The 27483-nt window shown below is 33.8% G+C and overlaps 1 protein-coding gene across 4 annotated transcripts in view; it reads left to right on the top strand.

Annotated features, from left to right (window-relative positions):
• The window catches only part of EPHA5 (EPH receptor A5), a 341103-nt gene that overhangs the window by 237471 nt on the left and 76149 nt on the right, over positions 1-27483 (top strand). For 2 of the 4 annotated variants that reach the window (XM_047091371.1, XM_047091369.1), the window contains exons 6-8: positions 11013-11137; positions 18728-18887; positions 25230-25332. In XM_047091371.1, the coding sequence (XP_046947327.1) occupies positions 11013-11137; positions 18728-18887; positions 25230-25332 (388 nt within the window). Of the gene's footprint in view, positions 1-11012; positions 11138-18727; positions 18888-25226; positions 25333-27483 lie in introns of all 4 variants that reach the window. The other 2 variants (XM_047091370.1, XM_047091368.1) reach the window with 1 other exon arrangement.

Raw genomic sequence — 27483 nt, 5'->3', positions numbered from 1 at the left:
AATGGAATGATTGTAGGTTTTGTCTGAATGAGCAGATTGAATTTTTATTTGAGAAAGAAACTGCTAAAATGCCCTCTTTCTTTAGAAGAGAGCCTGGATACCAGGTGTGTTGAGAATGCACTGAAGTTATTTTTCTTGGTCCAGTAGCATCAAATGACAAAGTAGTGATAAGTATATATTATATGTAGAATAAGTGTGTGTGTGTGTATATAATATATATATGTATATGTATAATTTATATTCTGTATATAATATGAGATACAAAATTTCTGACATAATATGTAGTGAGTGTGTATATATTTCAAAATGTATGCCTTACTTTTCCATTTTAACAACTTCAGATATGTTTGTAATTTAATTAAACTGTATTTCTCATTAATTTAAAAAAATCTTATTTTTTTACCTTCAAATAATAGATGTTTACTCTAAAGCTTTAAAACTGGCATAATTTCTGCTCTTTGCAGACATTGTTCTCAGCACTATCCAAATATTAGCTCACATGCTCTAAAGACTCAGTTTGAAGCATTTTTTTGTTATTTCTTTTCTTTTTTTAATTTTCTTTTTTACTTTTTTAAATTTACATCCAAATTAGTTAGCATATAGTACAACAATGATTTCAGGAATAGATTCCTTAGTGCCCCTCACCCATTTAGCCCATCCCACAACCCCTCCAGCAACCCTCAGTTTGTTCTCCATATTTATGAGTCTCTTCTGTTTTGTCCCCCTCCCTGTTTTTATATTATTTTTGTTTCCCTTTTCTTATGTTCATCTGTCTCTTAAAGTCCTCATATAAGTGAAGTTGTATGATTTTTGTCTTTCTCTGACTGACTCATTTCACTTATCATAATACCCTCCAGTTCCATCCACGTAGTTGCAAATGGCAAGATTACTTCTTTTTGATTGCTGAGTAATACTCCATTGTATATATAAATACCACATCTTTTTATCCATTCATCCATTGATGGACATTTGGGCTCTTTCCATACTTTGGCTATTGTTGATAGTATTGCTATAAACATGGGGGTGCCTGTGTCCCTTCAAAACAACACACCTGTATCCCTTGGAAAAATGCCTAGTAGTGCAATTGCTGGGTCATAGGGTAGTTCTATTTTTAGTTTTTTGAGAAACCTCCATACTGTTTTCCAGAGTCGCTGCACCAGCTTGCATACTGTAGTTGGACTAAACCAGATTATGTATGAATGAGCAAACAAATCTTTACCAAAAATACTAATGGATCAGGAAAATATTAAATATAGGAAAGAATAATACCCAAATGAAGAAAGACAGATATGGTGACAGAGATCAGGGTATAACAGTCAATAATAGTGAGCTAAAGGTTTAGGACAGCAGCAGTTCACAGAACATTAGCACTAATCTAGTTTCTAACCTCAGTTTTCTAAATTTATATAATTAGGCTAAAAAAATAACTAATCTTAGCATGATTTACCATTAGTGATTCCCAAATTTTACTAGTAAAATGATTCAGTTAGAGAGTCTTTATTAAAACTTGGCCCCAATCTGACCACCTAATTCAGAATTTCCTGGAAAGAAAACTAATGATCTATATTTTTAGGAAAAACTGGTCCAGGCCAACCTGGATAATAAGAAGCTCCTAAATATGATGAATTATGCATGGCAGGGATAAGGGGTGGCTTCCAGCTGGCAGATAGTGACAACCCAGATGTCCAAATTTTGACCTCAGAATCAGTTATTAGATACTTGTATTTTTTTTTTTAGAAATTGTATGCAAATAAACTAATACATTACTCATGTAGAGGGACTTTTGTAGGAAAGTAAAAGAAGTGCCGTCTGAGGAAGTTTTAACACATTCATGGACTGTCACAGACTGAGAGGATTTCAATGTTGCCTTGTTTGGCTTTCTCAAAGCTTTAAGATTCAAAATATAGGTAGATAAGTCAAATGCATGGAGATATATTATTTTTAAATACAAGTAATAAATTCATGGTTCTGTCTATAATCTATTTTTGTCTACACAAATAACATTGGGTAAGTGACTGATGAACGGTATTTTCTTATTCCACTTAACACAATTAAGTTTTATGTTTCCATCATATTCATTCTCTTATTTTTATAGACATTCTATCCTAAGTGAACTATTAGTCACTTCAAAATTCAAAAACTTTTCAGTGCAATAAAAAAATCTATAGTTATCAAGGAAGTTTGCCTATAAGTATTTATTGCTATAGATTCATGAAATTCACTGGATGTAGAATATCAAAACATCTCTCTACAGGTACTCTGCCTTTTGATCTCACCCAACATTTAGAACAGTGACAAGTTCAGAGAAGAGGCTAGAAATGATTTTGATTGATGGAATCATTTAAGAATTATGGAGAATCCATTATTGAAGTCTTCTGAAACAACTGACTGATATTTTACAACTGATATTATTACAAAGGGTATTTATTTGGCACCCACCCTATATCTGATAATATACAAAGAGAATCATATTTCAACATTACAAAAAGATGAGTTTGTATCACTGTTACTACTTTAAATATAAAAAGGACATTTATAGAGGTTAAGTAACCTAAACAGGATCACACAGCTAGAAAACTGATTGGCTGCCAAAGGATTTGAAGCCAGTTTTGTTTGACTTGAAAGCTATGTCATGGCACTCTTTCTATGTGGGGATAATGTACCTTAAGCTAGCTTTCCATATTTGAAGAGGTAGGACACATTCTGCTTTACATAATGATGGCAGGGTTTTGTATATCATTGCTTGACCTGCTGAGATTTTAGTGATTTCTAGTTATATCATTATCAATAAGTCAAACAGACATAGATTAGCAATTCTTTAACCGCTAGACATATATACTAGAATTGAACAATTAAGTAAATGTTCGGTAGATGGTTGGAACCACTGTTGGAATATGAGGTTATAAATAATTAGTGTGGAAGCTATGATGACCTGTGTAGTAACTGATTAGAGTTGGTAATATCAGTATATACTCATGTTTCATTTAATATTCATATGTATGTAGATATAAGTATATATCTATAGATATACATAGGTTGACATAAACACATTTAGTTCCCAGCTCTATGACTTGAAAGGAGAAGCCATGACACCCCAGTAGCAAAGAGCATATCTGGATCTTGGTTTCTAATAACATTCTCCAATAGAAGAAACCAGTGCTCTTAGGAGAAAGGACTGATTCTAGAACTGGGTGCATCTGATCTACTAGTGCCATAAAGTAAATAAAAAATATATATAATATATATTATATTATATACTCATATATAAATTAAATATTAAGTTATAATATAATATATATAATATATATTATATTATTATATAATATGTATATATTTATATATATATTCTATATATTCTATTCTAACCTGACTGTGGTCTTCTCTTCCCATTCTGACCATAATAATATAATTTAATATATTTATAATATATTATATATAATATAATATGTAACAATATAAATATAATATAAATATATTAAATACAAATATACATGATATTTATATATAAATATTTGTGTGTGTGTGTATATATATATATATATAAAGAAAACCAACAAACCCACAATGATAAGGGTGTATCAGAGAGACTGAAAGAGTAAACCAATGGTGAAAGTTTTAACAATTTGAGTTGCAAAATAAAGTATTAGATTTTATACCAATGTATAAAAAAATTCCTTGCGTTTACATTGATATATATATGTGATTAAACAAACAAACAAATAAGGAAGAATGGACAAATCTCATATGCAGATAACTTATGCAAATACTCTGGCCTCAAGGAAGTACAGTATACTCCCCATTCCTTAAGTGCAGGCTGTACATAGTGACTTCCTTCCAAAGATTAAAGTATGGAAAACTGGAAAAAGAAACTTGATTAACACTACTGCAGTTGGGCAATCAAGGTTAACCTAATAGTGATGGTATACTGATAGTATGTACCCTTGATATGATGTAATAAAAAGGAGCTTTACCCCAAAAACCTTATAACTCTAATCATGAGAGAAACATCAAATCAATAATGATTGAGAGGTATTCTAATTCTTATTAAGTATACTGAAAAAAAAATGTCAAAAGCACCAAATCATACAAAGTCTGAGAAAGTATTATAGCCAAGAGGATCCTAAGGAGACACGGCGACTATACCATGTAATCTGGTATACTGGATGGAATCTTGGGACAGAACAAAGATAATAAATAAAAACTAAGGAAATCGGAATAAAGTATGGACTTTAGTTAATAATAATGTGTTAATAGAATTTCATTAATTGTGACAGATGTACTGTTTACACTGTTGTGAGATATTCCTAATAGGAGACACTAAGTGTGGGATATGTGGGAACTTCCTGTACTCTCTTTATTATCTTTCTATAAATGTAAAAATATTTTAAATTAAAATAAATTAAACAGACAAAAACATTAACCCATAATGGGAACTGTAACTAGCCTGAAGGATCAGTACCTTGCTTATCATACTATTAGTTAAATGTCAGCTCCACCATGGAAGCTGTAATACAGAAACAAATGGAATGTTCTCACAGACCCAAAATGTGAAATTCAGAAGTTACATAAATTGTTTTGTTCTGTTCACAACGTGATTTCTTTAGTATTTTTGTTCTTCTTACCCTATGGCAGTAATACTTTTATGATTTAACATCATTCAACAAAAATTTACAAGCAGAAATGCTCTAAGTCATCATTCTCATTTTGTGCCATGCTCACTTCATGAAAGCTCGAACAGGTAAAGAATGAGTTAACGGTATCAGTGGGAAGATGACTAACATAAATTAAACATGCCCTTGATGCTGACAAATCTGCTTACAGTTATTATTATTATTATCATTATCATTATCATTATTGAGACAGAGAGAAAGACAGTGAGAACATGAATGGGGATTGGACAGAGGGAGAGGGAGAGAGAATCCCAAGCAGGCTCCACACACGGGCTTGATTCCACCACCCTGAGATCATGACCTGAGCCAAAATCAAGAGTCCAGTGCTTAACTGACTGAGCCATCCAGTTATTGCAGTTATTTTAATGTGCATAATATCTGTAAAATAGTTTACAAAAGTAAAGCACTGCCATCCATAATTTGCGCATCATCATCATGTCCTCAGGAGCTGTCAGTGTCCCCACTTTCATCAGCTTTACCCAAATGAGTCAGAGAGGTGTTGTCACTGAGGAAATTATTTCTGAACTTTACTCCTAAACTATTCTAACCTGAGTGTGGTCTTCTCTCCCCACTCTGACCAAGCTGTAAAGAATGCTATTTAGTCTCTGAGAAAACCCAGTCTGGAAAACAATGGTGCTTTTTAAATAGAGTCATCTTTGAAAGCTACACAATTTCTGTTTAACTCTGATGGAGGTAAATAACAAAGTATTCCACTTCAGGCTAATTATATCTATGTTAATATTTAGTTGATAACCTCACTTTGAAATGGTTTATTATTTTTTTAAAGGATTGGTTAAATTTTAAAATAAAACACAAATGCCCAAATCATAAGATCCTAGTGTATGCACTTAAGATGAGACAAACTCGGTTTTGTCTGATGATGTCATACATGATCATGTATGCATTTCCCATTCATTCAGCCATGCACCCATTCAACAGATATTTCTGAGATTTCTAGATGCCAAGTAACTTTCTGGAAATTTTTTTTATAGCAGTGAGCTAAACCAAATTAATTCCAACCTTCATGGAGCATACATACTAAATTCAATTTATGAATAGAAAAGGGGCAGTATCATCAACTTGTTACTGTTTCTACTTCTGTATATTTGCTACTTTGCTATAAACACTATGATAAAGTACAGAGTCCATAGCTTACTCTTTTCTTGTTTCCTTGTCTTCTGGATGCTTCTTCCATAGTGCCAACTATGGCGTGACTTTCCCTCATTGGGAAACCAATAAGGACTTTGAACCTATGCCAAAATATGACTGTGAGAACTACCTGTCAATTACAATTTCCATAAAAGTAAACAAACTGCAATTTCAAAGGTACTTTTAGAGAATTTTGGTTTATATGCACAGTGAGCATTCTTTATTATTGCAGAAAACTCTGAGGAACTGGATATGTTTGAGAAAACAAGATAAAACTGAATATATGAACCCTCTGAACCTGAATATCATAAAGCCCGTGATTATAAGAATAAAAAATTACACATTCAAGTTACAAAGTCATTATCACCATGTTATGGGTATATGAAACACTAGACAGTTAACTAAGTTTTGTTTCCTACAGGTTGTATCTGTTTCCATTTATTTTAGTGTGTGTATGAAAGACATACTTCACCCTTGAGTTTCATAGTTGATTTTGTTGACACAATAAAATAATGTTAAAAGGTTTTATAGATATCACTTTGATTGTTATCAATCATTTGTTCCATACATATATATTAGACTCTCCTCTATCCCAGGCATTGTTCTATATATAAGAATTCAACAATGAATGAAATAAACAATATCCCTGTCCTCATAAAAATGACATTCTACTTGAGGGATTGAAAAAAACAAATCTGTAATTCAGATATGTATATCAGGTAGTGCAAGAAAAATAAAATCCTGAAGGAGCAGAGGGCACGGTGAGGAGAGAGGGGCAAGGGTGAGAATTGGTTACTCAAATCATAGAGTGGACAGACAAGGTCTCAGTGAGAAAACCACAGGAGAGGGAGAAAGCCTTGGAGAAGTCAGGGTGAGAAGCACCTCTGATGCTGGAATACCAAGTCCTTAGGCAGAAGTGTGTCTGAGGTGCCCTAAGACCAGACAGCCCGGACAGAGCTAGCAGGAGATGAAGTAAGAAAAGATACAGGGTGCCAGAAAATGTGAATCCTTGTGTGCAGTTTTGGATTTGTCTTTTACTGTTTAGTGAGTAAATTATATATATTTATATATCGTATGTATGATATAATATAAAGTATATCTAAATTCTATATATAATATGTAAGTTGCATATATGTATATATAACTTAATCTCACCAGATGTTTGATGTTGTTCAGATAGGGCTATGACTCTGGCTATACACTATTCCCTATGGCTGGCATCTGTTCTACCTTATATGTGCATTATACATATAATATACATATAATATATAATATATATTATTACTCTCCTTTTCTCTGCACACATGCACACACACGTGCACACGCACACCACTCATTAGTCCATGATAGTCTTTCCTGTGTCTTATCAAAGCTAAAAATTGCAAAGGTAATGATCTTACATCAAGAAACTTACATCAAGAAAGATACTAGCCATCACATATTTGTATTGTCACACCCAGAATCTATACAAATATCCATAGATTGACAAAACGGATGTTAAATCAAGTATCCACATTATTGGAATCCAGACACATCGAAAATAGCATGTATTTTTCTATTTTCATTAGAAGAGCCATGTAATAGGCACTGACAGATAGCAATGAACATCGTAAGTAATTGTGACTTCTAGTAAAATATTTGAGGGGATGGAAATGAAGGAATTTTTTATGAAACTTTAACTGACAAACAATATTATATTAGTTTCAAGTGCAAAAGATAGTCAATATTTTTATACATTATGAAATGATCACCACAATAGGTCAAGTTACCATCTGTCACTGTACAAACTCATTACAATATTATTGATTATATTGCATCCCCCTGACTTATTTATTTTATAACTGTAAGTTGATACCTTTTAGTCCCCTTCACCTATTTCACCTATTTCCCTGTCTCTCAGCTCTTTGACAACTGCTAGTTTATTCTCTGTATCATTTAGCCTGTTTCTGTTTTCTGTTTTATTTTTTTTTAATTCCACATATAAGTGAAATCATATTTGTCTTTCTCTGTCAGACTTATTTCATTTAGTATACTACGCTTTAGGTCTATCCACATTGTCACAAATGACAAGCTTTCATTTTCTTATGGCTAATATTCCATGTGTGTATACACATATACACACATGCACACGCACAAACATACACATATACATATATACCAGGCATATACCATATGTATCACATAAGTAAATATATATATATATATATATATATATACATACATATATATCTTTATAGTATGTAACATATATATAGTATAACATATAACATATTTTATAACTTTTCATCTAATGATGGACACTTAGGCTGCTGCTTTATCTTAGTTATTGTCAATAATGCTGCAATGAACATAAAGATCTTTTCAAAAGTGTTTTCACCCTTTTTTGGGTAAATACCCAGAAGAGGAATTGCTAGACATTATAGTAGTTCTGTTCTTTAATTTTTTGAGGAATCCCCATGTTGTTTTCTTTTTATTTCTTTTTAATTTTTTTAACGTTTATTTTTGAGACAAAGAGGCAGAGCATGAGTGGGAGAGGGGCAGAGAGAGAGGGAGACACAGAACTTGAAGGAGGCTTCAACGCGGGGCTGGAACTAATGAGTGGTGAGATCATGACCTGAGCCGAAGTCAGGTGCTTAACCGACTGAGCCATCCAGGTACCCCACCATATTGTTTTCATAACAGCTGTACCAGTTTATCCACCAACAGTACATGAGAGTTCCCTTTTCTCATATCTTTGCCAACACTTGTTATTTCTTGTCCTTTTGATAATAGCTATTCTGACAGGTATGAAGTGGTATCTCATTGTGTTTTTGATGTGCATTTTTATGATGATTAGTGATGTTGAACATCTTCTAATGTGCTTGTTGGCTGTGTGTCTTTGGAAATGAGTTTCTTCAAGTCTTCTCTCCACTTTTGTTTTAATCGGGTTATGTTTTGCTGTTGTTGCTGCTGTTGTTGTTGTTGTTGTTGTTGTTATTGAGTTGTATGAGTTCTTTATATATTTTGCATATAACCCCTCATCAGATATATCATTTGCAAGTAACTTCTCTTATTCAGTAGGTTGACTTTTCATTTTGTTGATAGTTGCCTTCACTGTGCAAAGGTTTTATAGTTTGATGTAGGTCCATTATTTTTAAGTTTAGTATTTATTTTGAGAGACAGGGGTGGGGAGAAGGGGTAGAGAGAGGGAGACAGAATCTCAATCATGCTCTCCACTATCAGTGCACAGGTGGATGCAGAGCTCGAACCCATTTACCATGAGATCATGACCTGACCTGAGATCAAGAGTCGGACTCTTAACTAACTGAGACACCCAGGGGCCTCAAAATCCCATTATTTTTTTTAAAGTTTGCTTTTCGGGGTGCCTGGGTGGCTCACTCAGTTTAGCATCTGACTTCAGCTCAGGTCATGATCTCACATTTCATGAGTTTGAGCCCTGTGTAGGGCTCTGTGCTGACAGCTCAGAGCCTGGAGCCTGCTTCGGATTCTGTGTCTCCCTCTCTCCCTGCCCCTCACCTTACTTTGCTCTCTCTCTCTCTCTCTCTCTCTCTCTTTCTCAAAAATAAATAAACATTTTAAAAAATTTAAAAATTTTGCTTTTATGCTTTTGCCTGAGGAGGTAAAATTATCTAAAAAAAAATCACTAAGAATAATGTCTATGTTTTCCTAGGAGTTTTATAGTTTCAAATCTTATATTCATGTCTTTAATGCATTTTTAGTTAATTTTTGTGTATGGTGCAAGATAATAGTCCAGTTTCATCCTTTCACTTGGTTTATTGAAAAGACTATCCATTCCCATTGTATGTTCTTTCTTCACGTGTCATAAATTAATTGGCCATATATGTGTATATTCATATCTGGACTTTCTGTTTTGTTCCATAGATTTATATTTCTGTTTTTGTTCCAGTATCATACCATTTTGATTACTGTATCTTTGTAGTGTAGTTTGAAATCAAGAAGTATGATACACCCAGTTTTGTTATTGCTTTGGCTATTTGGTGTGTTTTGTGATTCTGTATGCATTTTAGGATTATTTGTTATAATTCTATGAAAAATGTCATTCATGTTTTGATAGGGATTGCACTGAATCTGTAGATTGCTATAGGTGGTGTGGACATTTTAACAAAATTAATTCCTCCAGTCCATGAGTGCAGCATATCGTTCCATTTATTTGTGTTGTCCTTAATTTCTTTCTTCAGTGTCTTATACAGACCTTTCACCTCTTTGATTAATTTTATTCTTTGGTATTTTATCTTTTTTAATGTCATTGTAGCTATGATCTCTTAATTTCTCTTTCTGGTAGTTCATTATTAGTGTATAGAAACACAATAGATTTCTGTGTATTCATTTTATATCCTGGAACTTGACTAAATTAATTTTAGTTGATAGCATTTTTGGTAGAGTCTTTAGCTTTTTCTATATATAGTAAGTATCATGTCATCTGCAAATAGTGACACTTTTACTTATTTTCCAATTTGGATGTCTTTTATTTCCTTTTCTTGCCTAATTGCTGGGGCTATAACTTCTAATATTATATTTAGTAAAAGTTGTAGGAATAGGCCTCATTTTCTTGCTCCTTACTTTAGAGGAAAATCTTTCAGATCAGATTTTTTTCTGCTATTGTTTTCGAGAAATATTACAAGTTTAATAACATGTTTGAAGGCAACCCTCACTATATTTAAGATATGATTTTATCAAGGATTATAGGACCCATATCATTATAAAATTATAAAAGAATCTTAATGTTGTGAAAATATGGTAATATAGATAATCATGTGTACTAGCTTAATGGGATATATTATACAGAGTCAATACATTTTAGAAACATGGAAGATATATAAGGTCATCAAAAACATCTTTATTCCATAAGGAGAGTAAGATAGTTCATTTATGTTTCTAAACTTCAAAGAAAAAAATGTAGATGTAGGATTCTATATGACTATAGTTTTAAAAAAATTCTCAAGATACTTGATTTATATTTGTAACACACTTTATAGTCTATAAACATTTTTATTACATAGAGAAAGTAAAATTGTTTTCAGGTTAAAAGAAAATTTAATTGTTTATTCAGTTTTTTGCTAAATTGTTAATGTATAATTATATTATATACTAAGAATGCCATTATAAATTATACCACCTTGTAATTTCAGGACTCTGTTAATCATGCAATTCTTTATTTATACTATTTTGCAGCCCCCTCTCCAGTCACCAATGTGAAAAAGGGGAAGATTGCAAAAAACAGTATCTCTTTGTCTTGGCAAGAGCCAGATCGTCCCAATGGAATCATCCTGGAGTATGAAATTAAATATTTTGAGAAGGTGAGACTAATAGAATAAAGAATGTCCTTTCTTCTTCTCCTTCTCCTTTCCTCCTTCTCCTCCTCATTCTCTTCACCCTCTCTCTCCCCCACTTCTTCCCCTTCCCTTCCTCTCCTTCTCCTTCTCCTCCTTCTTCTTTGTTTCACTTTAGCAACTGCAATTATCCAATTTTTAGAAATGTATGTTGCAATTTTGTGTGTAGATCAATGACATGATTATGGAGGCTAGACGTGTATAAGAAGCATTCTATTTGTATTCTGTTAATGCCGAATAGTTTATGCTGCACACTACTGCCATAGAGTCAAATCAGCTTAACTAGGTTTCACATTATTAAAAAATGAAGTCATGGGACATTTTGAGTGTTGCACTTAAGTTCTTGACCTTCACCAGTGACTGCCATGTATGACAGGGAAAAACACATATGGTTATGGCCATTAATGCTGCATAACACCTATGCTCTTAAGGAGATATGGGTAGAAAAGATATGAATATAAAATACAATTTTAAAATCCATATCAAAAATCTAATACTGTATTGTAAACTTTATTTTAAAATTTGAGGACACAAAATCAGAATTGTATGCCTCACATTATACATTTTCTCAATTTCTTTTTTCCTTAGGCCCACTCTTGCATGTTTTGACATAATAGTTGTGAGATCTAAAGGCAATAGTTATCCCTCTTCCTCTTTCCTGAATTCACAACCAAGTGAGCAATTGATAAAGAAATAGTACAGATGGAATATAAAGGTGAACTTAAATTTCTAAAGCAGAACTCTAGTATATAGCTTGGATATGTAGTCACCAGGGGTCTTCCTACACTTCCCACCCCCCATTTTACTTTGATTTTTTAATGAGTCTGGATCTGAATAGCAAACATTCCTTAAAACAACCTGGCTTCTAGTAGAGGAGATATAGAAGTGTGCTCAAACCAGACTATCACTGATGGGTAGGAAACTCTGACTGAGAGTATGTATCCTATGTAAGTAGGAGTAGAAAAGATTAGAAACATATGCAGAGAAGCAGATCCCAAAAGAAAAAGAAAGGACTCAGCCACACCTGCTCAATTTGCTTTCCTTAACCTCATGGAGCCATTACTCCTTCTCTTAGAGGGATAGTGAAGAGGGTAGGAAGAAATTAAAAACTTACTTTGCAAAAAAAAAAAATAAAAAAAAAATAAAAACTTACTTTGCAATGCCACAGAAATTGTCCAGGCTAGGACATCGGAAAAGAGAGAGGGAATAAGTGGTTTCCTAGTATTAGTGCAAAAATATCAGAAAAAGTACTTATATTCTATTAATGAAAGTTACTTAAAAATTCAACATTCTGTGTACATGTGTAGAAGGAAGAGTATAGGTAAATACATTGAAATACGTTAAATTAATGCCTAGCATTATACAGATTTTTTAAAAAAAATTGTAATGTTTATTTATTTTAGAGAGAGAGACAGAGCGTGAGTGGGGGAGGGGGGCAGAGAGGGAGGGGGACACAGAATCTGAAGCAGGCTCCAGGCTCTGAGCTGTCAGCACAGAGCCTAATGCCAGGCTGGAACCCATGAACCATGAGATCATGACCTGAACCAAAGTCAGAGGCCCAACCCACTGAGCCACCCAGGTGCCCCATAGAGATTTTTTTTTAATTGCTTATTTCACTCACTGATTTAACAATTACCAAAAGATAATGACAGAGGGTAAAAACAGTAGTGGGGGACAAAGGGGCTGTCTACACATTCTTTCTAGGTTTTGAATGCCTATTTTCTAAATAGGTGGATAAACTGTTAATTATTACTTTTGAAGTAGTCATCCTTCTAGGAATGACTTGCTGGTAGCATTACAAATGACTATTCGATCATTAGAGACCATAAATGAAGATACTTCTATTTCATAAAAAATATATCCTCAAATACCCATGAGACAAAATTATGTTGGGATAGGGGCACCTGGCTGGCTCAGTTGATGGAACATGTGACTTTTGATCTTGAGTTTGTGAGCTCAAGCCCCACAGTGGGTGGAGAGATTATTAAAAATAAAATTTTAAAAAATATTGTGTTGGGATCTCATTTATACTATTTGTTATAAAAAATAAGAAGGTAAATCAAGGAAAATGTGGTTACATTAATAATCCTCACTGATTCTTGTTTTTCTGGGAGTAGTAGTCCAAATTGCATTGTAAATTCTAGAGGTTTACAATTTAAATGCATGCTGTATCCAAAAATAATTTGTTAAATTAAGGTTTACATTCCTTATTTACTTTTTTTTTGTAAATTTTAATATGGTATACTAACACAAAGCTGAATATGTAGACTGAATATTTTGTAAACATTTTAAGTTTCTAAATATTTGTTGTAAATGAACTTTATTTGTTTAAAAGTTGAAATGCATATTGGCATTTAAAAATAAATATGCCCCAGGGGTGCTGGCTGGCTCAGCCAGTGGAGCATGCCATCCTTGATCTTGGGGGCATGAGTTCAAGCCCCACATTGGGCATAGAGCCTTCTTTAAAAAAAACTAGATAAATAAAAGGGAGTATTAAAAAAATCAGAGAAAAATAGCGGTGCACCAAAACTCTTTATTTGAATATACATCTTAAATGAAATAAAGTTCAACAGCAAGAGGACTAAACTTTGACAGGGAGTTATTTTTCTTTATAGTTTTTCTTCCCCTGAAGCAACTAGTTGGACCAAGGTTTGATATTCTTTATTGTTTCTAATGATATTATCCTATTTTACCCCCTTATGAGTAATCTTTCATTGTTTTCACTATTACTCCTCAGCATATACGTAAGTCTCATATATGCAATACTCAATAAATGCAAGGATTTATCTTTTTTTTTCTGTAAGCTACTGCTTCCATTAAAAAAAAAGTTTCTCAACCAAGTGGTGGGGGAGTCTTTCTCTTAATATTCCTTCTAATGAATTTTATACATGTGGCATTATTTTCTTGAAAGTTCAATTTTTTTAAATATACTTATTTCATGAAAACTTAGTTCTGTGCTTAATATTTTATATTTAATGCTGTATTAATACATCCTATTATCTGCATAACTCAGTGTAAGAAAAAATAATTTGGGAAAAATATTTCTGTACGTAGTTTCAGTAAATGAATAGAAAGTTGCCCACTTACATCCGTTAAAAGCAGTGAAACCTTTATATAATATATTATATGGGGGAAGTCATTAACTTCTTTTGGTCAGTGTTTTCATTTTTACAGTGAAAATATTAATTCCCAGAAATTTTTGCCAAGCAAAATTATTGAGCATACTAATAAAACACATGAAAGGTTTTTTTTTTTAACACTTTCAGAAGGAAAAAAAAAGGATAATGAGTTTTTATAGCATGTATTGAGGTGGGGGTGCTTATAGGTTTCCAGAGCTCATTTTGAACCTTCAGAATGACACCACCGTTTTATTGGATGGCTCTTGTCCAGACACAGGTGGCAGAGCTTTCCAGGGCTCATGCATTTGCCAGCTGGCATTTCTGCCTGCGATTGCCCTGCTCTAATAGAGGTCATTGGGCCTCTCTGCTCCTGCATGGTGATGGGCCCATTGCCATCTCTTAATTAAAGGCAGAGGCAAAGGGAAGCTGCCCCTTGGCAGGGTGTTTGCCAGCTGGCTCCTTCTGCCCAGGCCCTCCCCTCCCTGCATGTGAACAGTGTTTGCTAAGCAGCTGGGGAATGTAGCTCATTTGCTCAGCAGGAGTATGAAGGCAGCAAAAGCCATTGCCCTGACCAGGATTTGGCAGCCTGATGGTCGTGGGTGTTGAAGATGTGTATATAGAGTTTGTGATATGAAGGAAATTATAGTACAGCGATGACTAAAAGGAGTGGGACAGAAGCAAATTTTGGAAGCTACTTAGGTAATTCAAAATGTGCATTTTTGGTTTTCAATCCCTTAGATACATGCTTTGGTGAGTCCCTCTGATTATATAGCATTTGACTACCCCAGAGAGACAAAGTACAACTAGAACTCAGATAAGGAACCACTGAGATACACATAATGTTAATATATAAATCAGAATGTTGTGTCATTTTGTGCAATTGATATCAGATCACGCATTATTTCAAGGAGCAGCATGCCAGTTTCCTTGTAATGGGAATTTCCCCCCTGTTTGGCCAAAGTATCAACTTATAATAATTTTACAAAACATATCAATTCTGAATTCAGTAGTTAGGAGTTTAATTTTTTTTATGTTTATTTTTGAGAGAGAGAAACAAAGACAGAGCGTGAGTGGAGGAGGGCACAGAGAGAGGGAGGCAGAATCTGAAGCAGACTCCAGGCTCTGAGCTGTCAGCACACAGCCTGACATGGGGCTCAAACTCACGAACTGCAAGATCATGTCCCGACCCAAAGTCAGACGCTTAACTGAGTGAGCCACCCAGGCATCCCTCAATAGTTAGGAATTTACAAGAAGGTTTTAATTTTTTTCTCTTTTTATTAAATTTGCCATCATGCTACAGACTCAAGTCAAATTTACCTAGAAACTGTTATGTTATGGAGATTGAGCTTGGTGCTATGTACATCATCTCTATCTCCATCTCTATGTGCTCACACTGTGCTTGATAAATAATTCTTCCCATTTTAAAGAAGAAAAAATTGAAGTTGAGTTGTGTATCCATATTTATACTCTTCATTAGACAACAGCATGACTTGAATTCTAACACTGATATTCCTTGTTCATTTATAAAAAAAAAAAAACCTTCTCCATTTCTATAATAAATGTTAACTTTTTTTTTAAGTTTATTTATTTATTTTGAGAGAGAAAGAGAGAGAGAAAGCACACACAAGCAGGGGAGGGGCAGAGAGAGGGAGAGAGAAAATCCCAAACAGGAGTCTCAGTGTCAGCACGGAGCCCAGTGCAGGTCTCAAACTCACCAACCATGAGCTCATGACCTGAGCCAAAATCAAGAGTTGGAAACAACTGACTGAGCCACCCACGCACCCCAATAAATGTCAATATTTTATGTAAAAATCATAATTATAACAAATATATCAGAAACTTTGGTTTTGTCTAGATTTTTACACCAGCTTATCTTTAAACAAAATGCAAGTTAACATTTCTCACTGAAATTCTCACTAATCTTGTTGAATATAATTCTTGCATATTCAGTCACAAGCTTGAGCAGCCAGAGAGCATGAGTAAGTACAATAGTTTCTAGTAATAGTTTACCTCTTTTAAAAGGAACACATCAAGAAATTGTGTGCTTTTTTACTGCTTTTTCCCTAGTGTAGAGAAGGGATAATAGAGTATATAGGAGAAAGTCAGTGAATGGGAATAAAGAAAAAGACTGACGTTACTAGGTAAAATTTTATAGGCTTTAATGACCCTAGTTTAAATTCTTTGTAAGACTCTAATAGTATTTCTTATACCATAAAGATTCGGCAATTAAATTTAATCTGTGAATTAAAAAATTAAAAAAAAATAATTTTTCACATAGAATGAATCAGAAAGCTTATTTGCATTAGAAATTAGAATATCCCAGGCCCCTGGGTGGCTCAGTCAGTTAAGCATCCAACTTGGGCTCAGGTCATGATCACAGGGTTTGTGGGTTCAAGCCCTACATCAGGTTCTGTGCTGACAGCTCAGTGTCTGGAGCTTGTTTCAGATTCTGTGTCTCCCTCTCTCCCTGCCCCTCCCCCACTCGCACTCTGTCTCCCTCTCTCAAAAATAAACATTAAAAAAAAATTAGAACATTTCTATTTAGATGGAAATTGGGATACATTTAACCCTAAGATAATTCTATATGTTTGACTATATTAAATGAGGAATGGTAAACCTGCTTTAAAACAAATAAATGCTAATAGGTTGTATAGTTTAGATTTTACTGGTGGTACATGTTCTGTAGAACATGACTGCCAGTGGACTTTGATGTGTCCAATTAGAAAAAATTTCAAATAATAATGGCAATGAAAACATAGCTTTATAGCTTATTAAATGTTTTCATGTGCATTACTTACTTATTCTTACAGTATCTCTATGAGACTATCCAGGCATCAGTTTCTACCCCAATCTTAAGGAAACTGAAGATAAAAGTAAACATGGACTTGTGTTATTTTAGCACGTGATTTCAGTGTCCACACTAAAGTCACAACATGACATGCTGCTATCGATTGTAAATTTCAAGGGAAGTTGAAGTTACATGCAACATGAAAGCATGGTTTGCATTTATTTTGCATTTTAATAGTGTTATTAAGATTCACTAATAACCATATTCCCTATTAGAGGGCTTGAGAAAGAATTGTTATATTCTTGTTTTCAATTCTTTTCTCATTTCAGAAAAAAATCCTTTACATCTTATTCCCATTATATTTTAAAAAATAATCAATACATGTTTTTAATTATAAAATAAAATTCTCTGAAATATCTTGAAAGTGATGGTTTATAGTCATCAATCAAGATACTGTAACTAGAGACAGTTCCCACAAACAGAGGGAAAAAAATCTCTGACCATTATCTCTCATGAATTCATTCTTTAATATCCATCAGAAATGTATTAAGTGTAGAAACACCATCAGCCAAAAACAACGTTAGCCAAGAATTCACACAGAAAAATACAAGGGAGAAGAAAGTTCAAAACAGGGACTTTGTGTGTTTAGATCTTTGTAGGTCTAAGATTTTCTATTCAGTGTGGTAATCTCAGAGATAAATTATGGACAGTTAGTCTAGACTTTGGTAGCAGTCAAAATAGGAACAGTTTCCTATTTGTTTTCGTTTCTAAAATTATCTTTACAGTGATTTTGTTTTCACTGCATCTCCATTCATTCACTACTCATCCAGCTCAAACACATAAACATGAAAAAATAGAAAGTGTTTAAAAATTAAAAAAAAAAGTTTATTTGCAGTTTTTTCTTTAGTAATCCATTTGGACTTAATGAATTGAAATTAAATTTCTCCAGTCAAGTACTCATTCCTTCTCCCGAGCCCTAAATATAATTAGAAATGAAACTCACCAAAGATATAAAGCATAAGACTTACCTGGTGATATATGAAACATTGTCACCTTACTCCATGAACAGGCAACATGTTAGATGTGCTCCAATAAAATATTTATAAGAAACATAAGCATATGAATACCAGTACTAAAATAGAGTCTGTAAAATAATTTATCTCCTGCAGGGGTGCCTGGGTGGCTCAGTGGGTTAAGTGACTGACTCTTGGTTTTGGCTCAGGTCATGATCTCATGATTCGTGAGTTTGAGCCCCACATTGGGGTTTGTGATAACAGTGTGGACCTTGCTTGGGATTCTCTCTCTCCCCCTCCCCTTCACGCTCTCTCTCTCAAAAAAAAATACATGTTAAAAAAATTTTATCTCCTGAAAATCATATTTAAAAGTTTACAAATTTATTTCTGCCAAAGACAAGTATGGTGGATGAGTGGAGAACAAGTTACCCACCAATTTTGAGTTCTAGAAAATACTTTTAGATATCATATAGATAGCACACCTAAGATGTATAGTTTTTTTTTCTAAAAGATTGTATGTGTACTAATAGCAAGTCTATTAGTTTCTGATTTATTTTCTGATTTATGATTCTAAGTTGTGTTGTCATTAGTAATTCATATGTTGACTTTTTTATTGTATGTACATGTGTAATCCAAGGACCAAGAAACCAGCTATACAATTATCAAATCTAAAGAGACAACTGTAACTGCAGAGGGCTTGAAGCCAGCTTCAGTGTACGTCTTCCAAATTCGAGCACGCACAGCAGCAGGCTATGGTGTCTTCAGTCGAAGATTTGAGTTTGAAACCATCCCAGTGTGTAAGTCATTTTAATTACTGTCAACTCATGTCTCTGTAATGGTTACCAGAAAAGAGTCAGTGGATCAATACTCTCTCCGGGCATTCTGTCAGTCTCCTGGTCCTCTCTCTCCCAGGCATGACCCCTTCAGGTAGGAAGCATCTGTCATGCTATTATAGTAGGTTGGTAGGTTAACACATCGGTCCCTGCTCCTCATCACATTTAGTCTACTGGGAGATGAAACATCAGGAGATCCTTAAGAAATGTTTAAACCTTGCTTTTAAAGACTTTCCTTCCACGGCTGCCATACTTTATTGAATTATTGCCATTTATTTTTACTTGTTTTATTGAACAATGCTACCAGGCTTAGTCTTTCTATGAAAATTCTACAGGGAGCATTTGTTAGTATTAAGTTTGGCAAGAAAATAGTGCTCTCAGCAACCAATCTGATTGTTTTAAAAAATCAACATTTCTGGCAGCATCTCTGAGTGAAGGATCTAGAAATGTTTCTGGAAAACACTTCTTGCACCATTTTTTTTTCAAATAAAATAGTATAAAACGTTTTTCTCTTTAATGTCAAACAATTGATTACTTGTCCTAAAGCACGCATTAAAAGTAGGATTAGAAGAAGACAATAAAAGTTTTGTTATGAAGAAAATAACACTAGGAGTAGTGTGAAATGTCAAATATGTGGGTGTATGTATTTTCATTTGGTGGGTCACAATTAAGAATATTGGCTTTAGTGAGTCACCATTACTAAGTGAATACTATCTTATCATTCAGGTATGTTAAGACAAAATTATCTGAAAATCATTATCTTGAACATACACTTTAAAAAGACTTTTCCTTTTTTTATGAATATAATTTATTGTCAGATTGGCTTACATACAACACCCAGTGCTCATCCCAACAAGTGCCCTCCTCAATGCCCATCACCCATTTTCCCCTCTCCCCCACCCCGCATCCACCCTCAGTTTGTTCTCTGTATTTAAGAGTCTCTTGTGGTTTGCCTCCCTCCCTCTCTGTTTGTAACTATTTTTTCTCCTTCCCTTCCCCCATGGTCTTCTGTTAAGTTTCTCAAGATCCACATATGAATGAAAACATATCTGTCCTCTGACTGACTTATTTCACTCAGCATAATACCATCCAGTTCCATCCATGTTGCTGCAAATGGCATGATTCCATTCTTTTTTATTGTAAAAAGACTTTTCTAATTGGATACTTAATTCATAATAATGATGCATGATGTTATTCATTGATTAGTTTTTATTATTTATAATATTTAATTTATATTATACATAGGTCATAAAATTTTTATGATGGGCTTTCTTTTTCATGTATATTATCACATATGTCATTAATATAGTCCTAAAACCAAATGCAAACATAAACACAGGAATGCAAAAATCTTTATTTTAGAAAGACTATTTAAAATGAGGATTTGGGTGGAAAATCTTAAACTATTCTTTCTCAAGCTTTAGTTTCTATCTTATACTGCATAGTATCCATTCTATTTTATTTTTGTTATGCATAAAAATAAATATTTAAAATTGGCCCCGTATATCATTCCTTTTCCCAACAGCAATGTTAAAACACACCAGCAAATAAACCTAGCATGAATGAAACTATCTAGCCAATCAAGTTAGCTCTTTTTTCTGGTTCTTTTAACATAAATTCTCTTGAAACTTTGAGACTATCACTGAACCTTTCTTAACTCCCACTCACCAAGATTTACCAACACTTTCATGCTTCTTTTATGATTTTTTCTCCAATTCATTACTTCCTTTTATCCATTTCTTACCTACTTGATTCAAATCTGTATAACCAAATTGCTGAAATAAAGTTATTCTGTGTTTTAAATTATATTTTTATTAAGATAAATGTAGTTTCACATGAAGTTGTAGGGAATGATGCAGAGTGAACTCTTGTACAATTTTTTTAGTTTCTCCCAATGGTAACATTTTGCATAACTATAGCATAAGATCACAATCAGGATATTGACATTGATGCAATCCACCAATCTTACTCAACTTTCCTTGTACCCTTTTTTATGTGTGTATGATGTAGGCGTGTGTGTGTGTGTGTGTGTGCATTAAGTTCGATACAATTTGGTCAGTTGTGTAGGTCTTTATATCTACCATCATGGTCAAGATACTTCACAGTGCCAACACCATAAAGTTCCTTCGGGTTGCCCTATTATAACTATACCAACTGCCTTTGGGAGCAGCTCCTATCCCATAACTAATCACTGACAACCACTAATTTCTAAACATTCATTTCTAAAATTTTGACATTTCAGAAATGTTCCATAAATGGAATCATACAGTATGCAACCTTTTAGTTTAGAATTGACTTTTTTTCACTCAGTATAATTTCCTAGAGTCTGACACAGGGCTCGAACCCACGAACCATGAGATTATGACCTGGGCCGAAGTCAGATGCTCAACTGACTGAGCCGCCCAGGCACCCCAAAGCTGCACATTTTTTAAAAAATGAAAATGTGGGGCGCCTGGGTGGCGCAGTCGGTTAAGCGTCCGACTTCAGCCAGGTCACGATCTCGTGGTCCGTGGGTTCAAGCCCCGCGTCGGGCTCTGGGCTGATGGCTCAGAGCCTGGAGCCTGTTCCTGATTCTGTGTCTCCCTCTCTCTCTGCCCCTCCCCCGTTCATGCTCTGTCTCTCTCTGTCCCAAAAATAAATAAACATTGAAAAAAAAATTAAAAAAATAAAAAATAAAAAATAAAAAATGAAAATGTATTATTGAAATTCTTCCTCATAGGCCCTTGATTTAATTATCTAATATACAAAACTATCTGATTTAAGTGAACGGTAGAGGAAAAAAGGTAAATGTGAATGTTTGTGATTTGGCATTATTAACAAAATATTTTCATAAAATGTATTAATCATTTGAAATTTTTAGTATGCCATTAAAAATATTTTATTGCAAGATAATATCCCATACCTAGGTGCATATTTTAATCTATTGTTAGATTAGATCTTGTCAATTGTTAAAAATGAAGCATTTGACAGTACTAAGCACCAGTATTTTTTTTTCTCAAAATTAATAGTTTGGTTAGCCAGAATTTGCCCTGTTTTTATCCCTACCTCTGATTAATCATGCCCCCTTTCTCCAAAATGATATCTCAGAGTTCCCAAAATGGCCCATTGAGACCAGAGAGATTTGTTAGAATTTGTTTAAAAGGGCTTTTGAAGTCTAGATGGAGAATTTGGGAATTTTTTTTTATAGGTAGTAGGCATTTACTAAATTTTTGATCAGAGAAACATGATCAAAGTGATGTTTTTGGATGTTTATGTGAACACATAGAAGGCAAAGGGAACATTTATAAAACCAGTGAACAATAGTCCAGTAGATTTGAATCAAATAGGTGAGGAAAAAGAAACATAGTTTGTGGGGAAAAAACAGAAGAAACACAAAAATGTTTGGTAATTAATAGCCAAGTAGGAGTTAAGAAAAATTCAGTGATAGTTAAAAGAAACCAGAATAAAAGAGATCAAATTAGTCTGGTTTGTGGTTTGATTTATGGTGTTTATTTATTGATGTGTTTTTGTTAATGTCCTTGAGGTGGATGTGGTATAAAAATGCTATTTGTATATGAAAATGAATCCAAATAAAAGGAAAGTAGTTTTTGTTTTTGTTTTTTTTAATAGGGTCATGCTTTGAAGTGAAGTAAAGTAAGAGTTGTAAATATAAATTTGGGACTCATGAGCTTAGAGTTAACTGATGTCATAAGCATAAAAGTACCCATAAGAGGTAGAGAGAAAAGGAAGCAGGAAGGGAGAAAGACAGAAAAAGATTAAAGAGTAAGGAGAGAAGTGTGGAGGATCAGGAGCATTCATCAGGAATTGTTCATGAAGAAGATGTAGGGAGAGAATGTGGAGCCAACGGAACTGACAAAGTAGTGCTACAGTGTGGGGGGAAAGGGGAAAAACGCCTCATCTGATGTTCTATAAACCAAGACGAAGCAGAGCCTCAAGGTTGAAGTTTATGTTCAACAAAGGCAAATACCTTATGATGCATGGTAAAGTAAATGGAAGAGTACTCATGTGTTTAGCAAGAATGTCATGCATAGAACTCAAAGGCAGAAGAAGATAAGTTGCAGAGGGAATTTAATAATGTTGGTTATCAGATAATAATAAATAATAAATAAATAAAAATAACAATACTGCTCTAGATAACAATCAAGGTGTTAAATAGGAAAGAATAATTTGATAAAGCAGAAGATAACAATATGTAAAAATAATATCTACTAATTATTTAAGGCTGTCAATAGTCGAAGCACTGTGCTAAATATTATCTCTAAACAGAATTATAATGATCCAGGAAAATTATTCCTGTTTGGAGATTAATGAAATGAGCCTTGATAAAGTTAAATACTTTGCTTTGGCCTATATCCCTAGTAAATGTTGGACCTGTTTTCAAATTTAAGTTGAACCAACATCAGTAAGTTTAGGTATAAGGATTTGTTTCCACTAAGAACAATTATCTATTCAGGCTTGGAGGTAGCAGACAAGTAGCCTATAATTGACTCCTGGATAAAAGATCTCCTGGAGGGAGACCTTTGAAGGAGCCAGGTCTTGGAAGAGATAGGAAGGATTCTAACATTGGAGTTAGGTGAAGCAAAGGAAACTACATAACCATCCAGTTGTATTTAACCAGAGTTCAGACTTGATTGCTCTTTAATCTATACAGTTTAACATTATTGAAACATGAGAAATCGTAATAGATTAGAGTTTGAGAAAATGAGGAAGACTCATTATGATGATTTTGTTAGGAAATTAAGAAGAGAGAATAAAAAATATTGGAACAGCAGTTAGAGCCTAATAAAAATAACATTGAATGTATGTGGACCATGTCTGCATGATTTTTTCTAGAAACATTGCCTCTTGCCAAAAAGAATATTAAAGAACTGAGAAAAGCAATGCTATAAGTAATCTGAGTTTAGAGACTAATAAAGCAAACCTTGGGGAAGGTTACTAGTGATAGTGGAGTAGCTTTGCCCTACGCATTTATACTGCTCAGCAGTTTTAAATTCCCTACCACAGATCTCAATATCAGAGAATAAAGGAGAAAATCAAGATAAAGAACCATTGAACTGCAACAATTATTATCCAAGAAAAGGGAGGGTAAGAACATAGATTTAGACTGTCAATAAGAGTCTTTCTTGTACATGAACAAGCTACTAGTGATATTGGGTCTGAAGACTGGTCTAAAAGATCAAATTGTAGATCAAATGCAAGAAGTGGTCAGAGAGTAAGTCAATTTTGGTTTGAAAGAATCAAGGGAGAGGTGACAAGAATAGAAAGGGAAGTGTTTGGATGTCCAAAACTATTGATGGGGCCAATAGCTGGTAAAGGGTTCTAGGAAGCAAAACAGGGAAATTATAGTTGTTATTACTCTTGACGACTTAAAATTTGTTAAGAAGGGTAACTAATGCCACTCTGAATTAATCAAAGTGATGATTTTGTTAAACAATAGCATGGTAGGTATCTTATTGAGGGTTTCTTGAGAACATTTGTAAAATTAATTTTGCTCTGAAGCATTCTTATTCTAACACAGTGCAGATATCAGCATGAAAGAAATATCTCCATACTTATTTAGGTACAACTATCTTAACAGGTCCGTATTCCTTTTATTATGGTAATTGTACAGTTAAAATATATAATATTTCATCTAAATCCATGTATTTAAAAAAAGATGATGTAAATGAATTTAATCTTACTGTAGACTTCTCAAAGTTCTAAGTGTATGTCTTGATATTTTTCAAAAAGGAGTCCTATATATAAAGTATACTCACGGATGATATTCTGCTAGAAATTACGATTTTTAAAATTATATTCAGAATATGATATTAACTTCACTGAAGCCATAACCGCAATATTTTGGACTTCAACGTATGTCTATGGGAAAAAAACCCTGTCTGAGGTGTCAAGATTTTTCTCCTAGAAACAGCCACATGCAAACTCTAAAATGTCAAATCTCAGATACTTAGCACCTCCTATTTAGAGTAAGGGGTTTGGTATCAAGGACTAAGTTTCATTTTATCTTGCAAACCTAAGATCCCTAGATAAATACTATGCAAACAATTACATTCATTTTTTATGATGACAAGGAAATAATCAGTGACTTAGTGATTCTTTCAAATTTCCATTTGGAGAGTAAATATTTTCTCCTAAAGATGTCTTTTCAATTACACACCATTGAGCAGAGATATTAGGGGGAAATCTGGGCCAAGTGTGGGTGAATTGTTTAAACCATGCATCGATTACCGACTATTAAGCAGCTCTTATTTGAATGCATATGATCTCTTTAACCGCGGCTCCGTTTTCTGTGTCTTCTATCAGCAGTTGCAGCCTCCAGCGATCAAAGCCAGATTCCTATAATTGCTGTGTCTGTGACAGTGGGAGTCATTTTGTTGGCAGTGGTTATCGGCTTCCTCCTCAGTGGAAGGTAAGAGAGGAAGCTGTGATTTTGAACTTTTGCAGCTGATCTCTTCTTTACCTTGATCTGACCATTTGGCTGTTAAGCACATCCCAAAACAAATCAGACAAGCAAATATGTCAGTAGATAACCACAATATAAGAGATATTTTTAAGCCTTGCCTTGTCCATATGAGGGCTAACATTTAAGCACACAATTTCTCCTTTCCAGGTATGCTCTCTTCACAAGAGTGATTAATAACTTGGTATTATTGATTCTATCTTTAACCATATTTTTTCTGATACAGTTTTTTAAATCTGATTCATTTTGCCTCAAAAATATTTATAGTCATTTCAGTTTTAGTGTTAGGGAAGACCTATGCCTGTGCCTGGTAGATACATAAGAATAATACTAATAATTCTACTTAGCCAGGATTCTTTCCTAACAGGGTGATGGATATGAAACAGACGCTCTGGAAAACGGAGAAATAAACAACCCTTTTTAATGACTGCTTTTATTTTCAGCTTCTGGATGATTTCAGCCTGACTACATCAATCATAGTGTGTACGGATTCGCAGTGAATTGCACTGAATATTGTATCAATAGATACATTAACATGTGTGTTGCACATCTACATTTTTTATTGTGAACAAAAACAAGAGGTAGAGACCCAAGAAGAACTTCTGTAGAAAGTATTTCCTGACACTGAGCTGAGCATAATCAACCTTCAAAAAGATTTTTAAAATAACAATAAGTAAATGAATCAAAACATGAGCGCACTGTATCCCTACCACAAACATGTTTCCATTTTTCACTAGGCCACTGTCAGAAGGGACATTCAGTAATTAGTGCCATCCATTTGAAAATGTGTTGGTGTTAGACTATTGCAGAAAATTTGATGAGAGTCTTCATGGAAATATTTAGACTTGCACAAATATGTGAAATTGTTATGTAAGGTCCAAAAAAAAAGTCAGGAAATCAATATTCATATTAATTTTGTTACTGTTCTACTTACTTACTTTTGACTCTTCAGCACATATTCAACTCATAAATATACAGAATTGGGCACTTTTCAATATACTGCATATTATATTCTGAAAAGATTTGTAACTATAGCCTTAAATTACAGTAATTTATTTTCATAAAACATTGTTGAATATATTCCTTTGAACATCCTTTGTTTTTGTATATGAAAATTCCTTTTCTTCTAGTTCCTGTTTATTTAAGAATGTTCAAAATTTTCTTAAGAATGTGTATAGAAATCCATCACTTACGTTTAATGCTAGAATAGCAGTGATGCACTTTTAGAATTTCTAAGTAAGAAGCAGTTTGTGTTCTTTTGAGGACAGCTAGCCTATTGGACCAGAAAGCTGGCTGGCTGGTATCCCACTGTTCGTTTTTCTCAGAAGTCACCTGGGGAGAATGCTCTGATGATGTCCCTGCTTCCTGGGAGATAAAAATGTTGTCATGAAAACTTGCTCAGATTTTGGTCAAATAAGATAATTGTCTGGTAACTGTTAAGGAACCTTCCACGTGATATGAGTCTTTTCTACCTCAAAAGGGTAGATAACTATGATACAATTGAAGAGCTGGTTTGTAATATCATTTCTTTACTTCTGACTGAGATACGAGTTGGCTTTTTCATTTCCAATAAATCTGGAAGTGTTAGTTGTAGTTAGGGACATGGGGATTATAAGAAGATGCTGTATTTGTTATGTCCACACTTAGAGGAAGTGAATAAAACAGAAGGAAAGATCAAGATCTACAATCCAATAAGTCTGTATGTTTGAGGGTTTATTAAAGGACAAATCAAATATATATAGAATATATCTTATTGTATACTTAGCCACAGTATATTTATTTAACCTAAGTATTGTTAATGTGAATTTACTGATGACATTCAGCTATGGATTCTTGCTTACTTGTATGTGAATCAGCCACTATTCTCAAAAATTTTTCTTCCCCAACACACACACACACACACACACACACACACACACACACACGTATACATATATACATATGTATACAGATACATATGTATCTGTAGCATTAGATGAAGTGTTTGAGAGAAGATTCAATTTACCCATTACTTGGTAACTGAAGGATAGCAATGCTCTAGTGTCCATGTGCACACACACGCACCACATAAATTCCATATGTACTTGGATTTGCTGCATG

Source organism: Lynx rufus, unplaced genomic scaffold (genome assembly GCF_022079265.1).
Source record: "Lynx rufus isolate CCGP_SWC_20201006 ecotype Redwood Valley unplaced genomic scaffold, mLynRuf1.p SCAF_3, whole genome shotgun sequence".
NCBI classification, from domain to species: Eukaryota; Metazoa; Chordata; class Mammalia; order Carnivora; family Felidae; genus Lynx; species Lynx rufus.
This window is presented reverse-complemented; position numbering and strand designations above follow the sequence as displayed.